Here is a 9,052-nt window from a genome sequence, read left to right on the forward strand (position 1 = left end):
TGAACACTCAATCGCCAGTCAGTGAATGGCCTTTGGGATTTCGTTATCTTCTCCAAACATCACACGACAGCAAAAGAAAACACGGGGAGCGTTGCTTTAACCCAAATGCTTGCCTGAAAAGCAAAACAAACCATTCTAGCCACCGGACATGCATGACAGTGTACTCCCGGGTACTAGTTCCACGAGCACTTCAAAAGTCTGCCGGCCTGCCAACTTCCCCTTTTCATGTAGGAGCAGCTAAACAAATCAAACGAACGACAGAAAGGATTCCACCTTCAGATTCCACAGCAATTTTAAATTCAGCTCACTCAAATTGAAAAGACAATATCAAATATAGGAGGTAAGAGAATGCGTTGTGTGCATCTGTAGGCCTATAAAGTACTTGTCTTTGCTAGGGCTGGGACGATACCAGTATCGTGATACTCATTGGTATCATGACAAGGAAAATAAAGTGGATTTAACTTCTTTAGGAAAACAGTCCTAATGTGGGAAACAAACATGTTGTCATCCAGAGTCACTTTTATTTATTTCCCATGATATAGCACAATATTTACATACGGCAGGTATTTAAAGGACCAAAGTGTTGGGTCTCGTTCACGTTTTCATTTTTGACATGAAAACAAAATTTCGATACTGGTATTGTCACAGCACTTGTCTTTGTCATATGTTTTACATTCTAATATAAATGTATTTTACATCAAGTCTAACTATTCTGAGTAAGCTACTCTGTTCTAAAAACATGGTCCAATGGCATCACTGCAGGTTAAGTCTTCAGGAAACCAGATGCATACTGGGCCGTCCCCCATGATTCCCTGCCACGAACCGTGCAATTAGTGCTCTTGACTGTGTCGTCAAATTACACTGCCTTACATGCAGTACGAGGAAGTCCTTGTCTCTTCCTGACATCAATCCCACACTCCTTGGTGGAGGTGGACTCTAGGGTGTGTGCTGGGCCACATAGTCAAGCCCAGGTGCCTGCTGGGAAGGATCCAAATGACACTCAACAAGTCTCTCGAAGAAATATGAGCTCTACTGTTGCTGTACACCAAGAATATGGTTCAACAGAGGCCGTGCTAATATAGGGTGAAACATGAACAGGTTGAGCCTCACACACATGCAGTTGCGCATATATACACTTCTTCACACGACACACCTGAAATTAGCCCACTATGCGGATGAAAGGGTGCAAAGGTTATCAACGCACCAGGGTTGATGTTGCACAAGTCTTTTCTGACAAGAGCTGGTTGTGTCAACGCGTTTGTCATTTCCTCTTGGATTACTTTGGCATGCAGTATCAGTTGAGTGCAAATGCTGGGAATGCTGCACTCATCCTTTCTTCACAGACATGCATTCAGCAGCCTGAACCCAGAGAGAACCACGCTGGAGAACTGGATGCATTCCACAACAGGGTCGCCAAATACTTCCCCTAGAAGCACAAAGGAGCTTGACTTAAGCCAATTAAAGTCTTCCAACGATTTGAATTTCAAACGATGGCCAACTAACATTGTTCTAAAACTGGAGGGATTAGTTACACCGACCAAAATGTCTAGAAGATTTTTTGTTGATGATTCCAGAAAAATGTCCAACTTGTTACTTTGTTTCATTCAGAGAAGTGCTCAGTTTCACTCCAGACAGGAAACGGGAAGTGTGTGGGTCAAAGAGAGGGAAGGTCGATTATGGGCTCTAATTACACAAGTTGAATTACTGCATCGGACCAGGTCTTTAATTTGCAGAGAAACAGGCGTGTCAATAGACTATTTAAAATGTCCCAAATAACAAGTCTGGAAAGGGACCCCATGGAAACTATGCCCCAAATTAACACATTTAGAACATGCTATGCTGGTTTGTCAGACCTGTGGTTTAGGAGTTAAGGCTAGATAAGATTGTGTGAACTCTGTCCAGAAACGTCCATTATCTTCACAAGTCAGAGGTAACTCTAGATTTAAAAATCAGATTGCCCTGAGATAATGGTGGTGATCTAACACTAAAACTGACAGAAAATTGTACTTACCCACAATGGTTTGTCTGTCATAGGACATCTTGACATAGTAAATTCACTGGGGAAAAGTTGAAAAGGCCACAAAAAAACAATCATTTTCTGGGGTGTGCTCAACGAGAAGTTAAAGAACTCTTTTTGGCAGTCAATTGATCAATAAACAGAGTACTATCCAAATGTTTTAGATTAAGGTTGGATTTCCTACAATATCAACTTTGCTTGTGGCACTTTCTCTCCTCCCAACTTTAGCTTTTAGGGCCAGGAGGGCAGAGTGACTTTGTTGCTCTCACAGAGCAAAAAGGTCTGGGACCTACAGTGTCCAGGTAGGGGGAAGTGATTGATTTTCAGGGTCAGGGAAGGTCGGGCAGAGCAGCAGGGACCCTGACTGTGATCGGGCCAGTCTAGTCCCACTGTGTCCAGACTAGGGCTAGGAATTGCCAGGAACCTCATGATACAATATTATCAAGACACTCAAGTGCTGACACAATATATATTGTGATTCTCACGATTCTACAGTGCATTCAGAAAGTATTCAGACCCCTTGACTTTTTACACATTGTTATGTTACAGCCTTATTCTAAATTTGATTCAATTGTTTTCTTTACTCAATCTACACACAATACCCCATAATGACAAAGAAAAAACAGTTTAGACATTTTTTGCAAATGTATTAAAAATAGAAACGAAAATATCACATTTACATAATTATTCAGACCCTTTACTCAGCACCTTTGGCAGTGATCACAACCTCAAGTCTTCTTTGGTATGATGCTAAAAGTTTGGCACACCTGTATTTGGGGAGTTTCTCCCATCCTTCTCTGCAGATCCTCTCAAGCTCTGTCAGGTTGGATGAGGAGCGTTGCTGCACAGCTTGGTTTCACCAGACCAGAGAATCATGTTTCTCATGGTCTGAGAGTCTTTAGGTGCCTTTTGGCAAACTCCAAGCGGGCTGTCATATGCCTTTTACTGAGGAGTGGCTGCCGTCTGAGGTTCTGAGTGCTCTGGAACAGCTGTTCATCAAGGATCTCTCTGTACTTTGCTCTGTTCATCTTTCCCTCGATGCTGACTAGTCTTCCAGTCTCTGCCACTGAAAAACATCTCCACAGCATGATGCTGCTGCCACCACCATGCTTCACCGTTGGGAGGGTGCCAGGTTTCCTCCAGACGTGACCCTTGGCATTCAGGCCAAGGGGAATCTTGTTTCTTATGGTCTGAATCCTCTAGGTGCCTTTTGGCAAACTCCAAGCGGGCTGTCATGTGCCTTTTACTGAGGAGTGGCTTCCGTCTGGCCACTCTACCATAAAGACTTGATTGATGGAGTGCTGCAGAGATGGTTGTCCTTCTGGAAGATTCTCCCATCTCCACAAAGGAATTCTAGAGCTCTGTCAGAGTGACCACTAGATTCTTGGTCACCTCCCTGACCAAGGCCCTTCTTCCCAGATTGCTCAGTTTTGCCACGTGGCCAGCTCTAGGAAGTCTTGCTGGTTCCAAACTTCTTCCATTTAAGAATGATGGAGGCCATGGTGTTCTTGGGGACCTTCAATCCTGCAAACATTTTTCTGTGCCTCGACACAATCCTGTTTTGGAGCTCTACAGATAATTCCTCTGTCATCTGTGGGACCTTATAGAGACAGGTGTGTGCCTTTCCAATCATGTCTAATCAATTGAATTTACCACAGGTGGACTCCAATCAAGTTGTAGAAACATCTCAAGGATGATCAATAGAAACAGGATTCACCTGAGATTAATTTCAAGTCTCATAGCAAAGGGTCTGAATACTTATGTAAATAAGGAATCTGTTTTAAATTTGAATTATTTTGCAAACATTTCAATAAACCCGTTTTCACTTTGTCCTTATGGGGTATTGTGTGTAGATTGCTGAGGATTTTTATATATATTTGTAATAATGTCAATTACAACAATCATGAATGAACAATGAACCATATTATTTTAACTTATTATAATACATAAATAAAATCTATTTAGTCTCAAATAAATAATGAAACATGTTAAATTTGGTTTAAATTATGCAAAAAAAGTGTTGCAGAAGAAAGTAAAAGTGCAATATGTGCCATGTAAAAAAGCTAATGTTTAAGTTCCTTGCTCAGAACATGGGAACATATGAAAGCTGGTGGTTCAACATTTGCAGTTCCTCAATATTCCCATTTAAGAAGTTTTAGGCTGTCGTTATTTTAGGAATTATGACATGTCAACTATTACCCTCAATACCATTTGTATTTCATAGACCTTTGACTGTTGGATGTTCTTATAGGCACTTTAGTATTGCCAGCCTAATCTCGGGAGTTGATAGGCTTGAAGTTATAAACAGCGCTGTACTTCAAGCAATGCTAAGAACTGCTCGCAAACGCAGTAAAGTGCTCTCTGAATGAATGCTTTCATGCCTGCTGCTGCCTACCACCGCTCAGTCTGACTGTTCTATCAATATCAAATCACAGACTTAATTAGAATAAACACACAGAAATACAAGCCTTTGGTCATTATTATGGTAAAATCCGTAAACTATCATTTCGAAAACAAAACGTTTATTCTTTCAGTGAAATACGGAACCATTCCATATTTAGTCGAGCGGGTGGCAACACTAAGTCTAAATATTGCTGTTACAGTGCGCAACCTTCAATGTTGTCATAATTGTCAAATTCTGGCAAATTAATAATGGTCTTTGTTAGGAAGAAACACAGTTCGCAATAAGCCAAGCAACCCAAACTGTTGCATATATCCTGACTCTGCTTGCACTGAACCCAAGAGAAGTGACAATTTCCCTAGTTAATATTGCTTGCTAACATGCAGTTATTTTAACTAAATATGCAGGTGTAAAAAAATATACTTCTGTGAATTGATTTTAAGAAAGGCATTGATGTTTATGGTTAAGTACATTTGTGCAACAAATGTGCTTTTTTCACAAATGTGATTGTGTTAAATCGTTACCCGTTTGGCAAAGTTGAAGTAGGTTGTGATTCGATGATAAATTAACAGGCACTGCGTTGATTGTATGCAATGCAGGACAAGCTAGTTAACATAGTAATATCATCAACCATGTGTTGTTAACTAGTGATTATGTGAAGATTGATTGTTTTTTTATAAAATAGGTTTAATGCTAGCTAGCAACATACCTTGGCTCATTGTAGCCTCAAGGTCCTTTTGACGCGGCACTCGCGCAACAGGTAGTCAGCCTGCCACGCAGCCTCCTCATGGACTGCAATGTAATCGGCCATAATCAGCGTCCAAAAAGGCTGATTACCGATTGTTATGAAAACTTGAAATTGTCCCTAATTAAAATCGGCCATCGATCGACCTCTAATACCGATATATAACTATATAACAATTTCACTAGTCCAGACCACTGTCAACCCATCGGCAGGACACTGAGGTTGTAAACCAGCCCATAGACCACCACATCTTCGGGAGAGGCCTGGCCATTTTACAGGCCGTAAATAAACACCCCCCAAATGTAGCGGTTAAAAGAAGAGCACAGTTTCATGGTCACTAATTTGGACAGAGTTGCAGCGAGTCTATTTGACAGAGACCTTGACAACCTGAAGATCTACCCATCATTATTCCTGAAATCTGTTGACAAAAACATTGAGAGAGACCCATGGGAAGTTTAGTGGGAGACCCATAGGAATGCCTGAGAACTTCACTATCCCTCTTGTTCTGTGGTGGCCATCTTTCATACCTTGAATCATGGAGCTTGGTTCAACGCTCAAGACATGAGCAATATGCTTCCCTTCCCAATCAATCACTGTCAGGCCGAACAAAATGATGGCCCTCCAAGCAGTTCAGCCTACTTTTAACGCATACAGAAATATCACATACCATGACGGAGGTAATAATATCTCAATCTCAAAAATGTAACAAAAAACACATTTACTTGAAGAATGAAGAACAGTGCAGATGCAAAGTTTGTGCTGTTTCCATCTTATAGGCCATTCCAAGGCAATGGTAGAGTACTGGTGTAAGGAACTGATGTTCTTGGCTTGTGTACACTCAAAAACACTGCTTCAGTCTTGTCTCCATCGGGGCAACAACATGTGAAATAGGTTGCGGTGGTTTAATGGTATGCACAGTGTGGTTGCATTGCACAAACAACTGCATGTATCGCATATGTTGTGGCAATGAAATGAGATACAAAACTGTTGCCAACCACACACTAGATGTGTTCACCAATAACTCTCACTGCATGTTTTTGCTTGGCCCAGGGGCGAACTGGCCATCTGGCATTACAGGCAAATGCCAGATGGACTGGTCCAATTTCATCCTAGTGGGTCTGTCTAACACTTTTTGGGGGGGGGCACAAAATTATTATTATCTAGCTAATGGGGCCTCGAGGAAAACAAATTGTCCCAGTCTGCCCCTGGCTTAAGGTGTCAGCATGATAAAGTTTGGCTGAAGTGCTAGCATACTTCCGTAAAAGACCTTCGCTTGAAAAATGAGAAAAAAAGCGTCAATGGTGCCGTTTGTCCATTTCAAGACAGCATAGCCATTTTTTAATTTCCTCAAAATAGTCAGAATTACTCTAAGATAACTTAAGAAATCTGTCATTAATGTTGACGCTTTTGCAGAGGAGATATCAGTTGCGCAATTTTGCATCTGACTGTGATGTTTGGTGGTGTTTCTCAAGTGGAAGTATTTGCATGAGGATGCCGTTGTCTCTCAATGAATGACCACAGGCACTTCATTGAAGAAGACCTACTGTTGACCAATCGCCTAATAAGAGGGCGTAGACTCTGGCTGCCGATGTTGGCTTGCCTCGAGAGAGAAAAAAAAATGTGTGTAACCGGACAGCCCCCCCCAAAAAAACTGTGCCTTCCTCCAAAAAGGAACAAAAACATCAAAAATGGCATCATAATTACATGCAGGAACTGTTCCAAACTCCTTCGGCTGGGAAGTATGCAGACGACTTAAGCCTACATAAATACCCTTTGGATGCCGTACAATTACAATATACTGCAAGAATTCACAATTATGAAAAGGTATTTTGGTATAAGACATTTCCATCATACGGGACTAGATTATAGTGTGACATGCCAATGACATGTTACATACGATTTATAAGTAAAGGATACTATTGTTGTATGCAGCTGACAAGGGACGGATGTGGAGGAGGCAATACAGCTACAAATAGTGACCTCAGCATCTTGGACACAAGTCCTTAGTTATGGACATGGTAACTATATTTGAGCTGTAATGGACAGTATTTGTATGTCAGCAGTTGAAATCATCAGCAGATTTGAGTGATTAACCCCAACAAGATCAGACTAGAACCAAAAACATATATAGTTGGCTATAGCCTATTGGAAGAATTATGCATGACCTAAGTCAGACAATCACTTATCAATAGTCATGTCAAAATACAAAATAAATATCGTGTTAGGCTGAAAGTTGAATAAGTTTCTCAAACCACAGGCAGACAGACAGGATAAATTGGAGGTAATAAACCAGGCAAATATTTGGCCGCATGGTTCTTTCTGTATCCCCAAGCTGTTCCAAACAAGGGGACAGCATTGTCATTATTTTGTTGATGCAGGACAGGCCTATTGATCTATACTTACAACGTGACTGTTCTGTTGGGGAAGGAGTCCGGGGGTAACACCTGATGGAGTTCCATATTGCTGCAGACCACTTTCCTATCCGCCGTGGCCACTGAGGGTGTGCTTTTCCCTGCGCTTTTTGAACGTTCATCATATGATTTACAGTCAGATGATACCGCAGAGCCATCGCCTCCGAGTAGCAAAACAAATAACAATTGCAACAAAGCAACCGCACATACCCTCATTTTCAAAATATATTCCAAGATAATTAGGCTACTGTAGCATTGGCAAATAAAATAATATATTAATATCAAGTAGCGCAGGAGGCTGGGAATTGTGTGTGTAGTATAAAATGGCCTGGTTCTTTCTGGAAATAAGGGTGAGCCAAAACGTCCCTCAGAATAACCGGACAGTTTTAGTCATGTTGCAAACATCTTGTCCACTATAATGTGGATTTGGATTCCCTCCTCCATTTCTTGCAAAGGTTTCGATGTATGTGTTCAGCGTCAATCAATCCGAGAGAGGGTCTGTACATCCTTTGTTTGCCAAACGACACGATTCACAATTCCATTTCGTCATAAGGTATTTGCAGCCTTCCCGAAAAAAAGAAAAAACAACTGTTCACTTGTAATTGTAACGATTTTTCAGGGTTACACAACGAAACTTCCGCGATAGAGAAAATATGTTCTTTGTTGCCAATAGCGCGGATCTAATTGAGAATTTGCCTACTCCACCAAGAGACAGCTGCAGTCATCCCAAGATAACACACTCTAATTTCAGGAAATTTGATCACGCCTTAGCTTTAAAAACTTTCTCCTTCAGAGAACTCATCCCGAGAGCCGTAGACTGGAACACTTAAATAGCATTACAACTAACTAAAACAGCTATAAGCAACTTTTCACTTTAGTGGCGCCCATCGACTCCAGTTGTTGGTGCAAAATGAAATCATGGGACATCTCCTAAAAAAAACGACAGCAAGAAACATAATCCCACTCCGAGTTAGTCAGTAATATTGTGTTTAAATATGAGTTAAAGTGGTTCCCTTCCAAGTTTGAGTAAATATCCAGAATTGCTGTCCTTGACTTTCAATTGGAGCGTCCACGTCTCCCTCTGGAAGTATTCATTGTCTTTCTTTCCATTGAGAACTCTTCTCCCACAGTCCTGCCCTTGGCTCCATGTTGCAATTCCACCCACTGACGTCACTCCACATAGACCGCCTCTTTCTCCGATTCTCTCTGAGCACTTGGATCTACCTTTAAATACAAAATAAATAAGACGATACTGTCTACTAAAAGCATATTAATGCACGTACATCAGCAGTCATAAAGCAAACAACCTTTCTTGGTGCAGTTGATTAGGTCGGAAATGTCCTTAAATGTCATGGAAAATATTGTCCAGTATTGGTCAATGAACTTTTGAGCGTTCCTGAGACTGAGCAAACTTGTTGATTTGGAAATGTAGCCCAGTTAGTATTTACATACTGTTGTCGACCCGATTTATTGGCCGA

At 41.2% G+C, this 9,052-nt stretch overlaps 1 protein-coding gene across 1 annotated transcript in view; it reads right to left on the reverse strand.

Annotated features, from left to right (window-relative positions):
- LOC135516336 (adhesion G protein-coupled receptor A3-like) overlaps window positions 1–8,724 on the reverse strand; it is a 61,406-nt gene extending 52,682 nt beyond the window's left edge. Inside the window, exon 1 of the mRNA XM_064940569.1 lies at window positions 7,567–8,724. Coding sequence (XP_064796641.1) covers window positions 7,567–7,790 — 224 coding nt within the window. The 5' untranslated portion in view covers window positions 7,791–8,724. The remainder of the gene's footprint in view (window positions 1–7,566) is intronic.
- Between the last annotated feature and the right edge of the window lie 328 nt (window positions 8,725–9,052).

The sequence above is a fragment of the Oncorhynchus masou genome, chromosome 27 (genome assembly GCF_036934945.1).
Source record: "Oncorhynchus masou masou isolate Uvic2021 chromosome 27, UVic_Omas_1.1, whole genome shotgun sequence".
Lineage (NCBI taxonomy): Eukaryota > Metazoa > Chordata > Actinopteri > Salmoniformes > Salmonidae > Oncorhynchus > Oncorhynchus masou.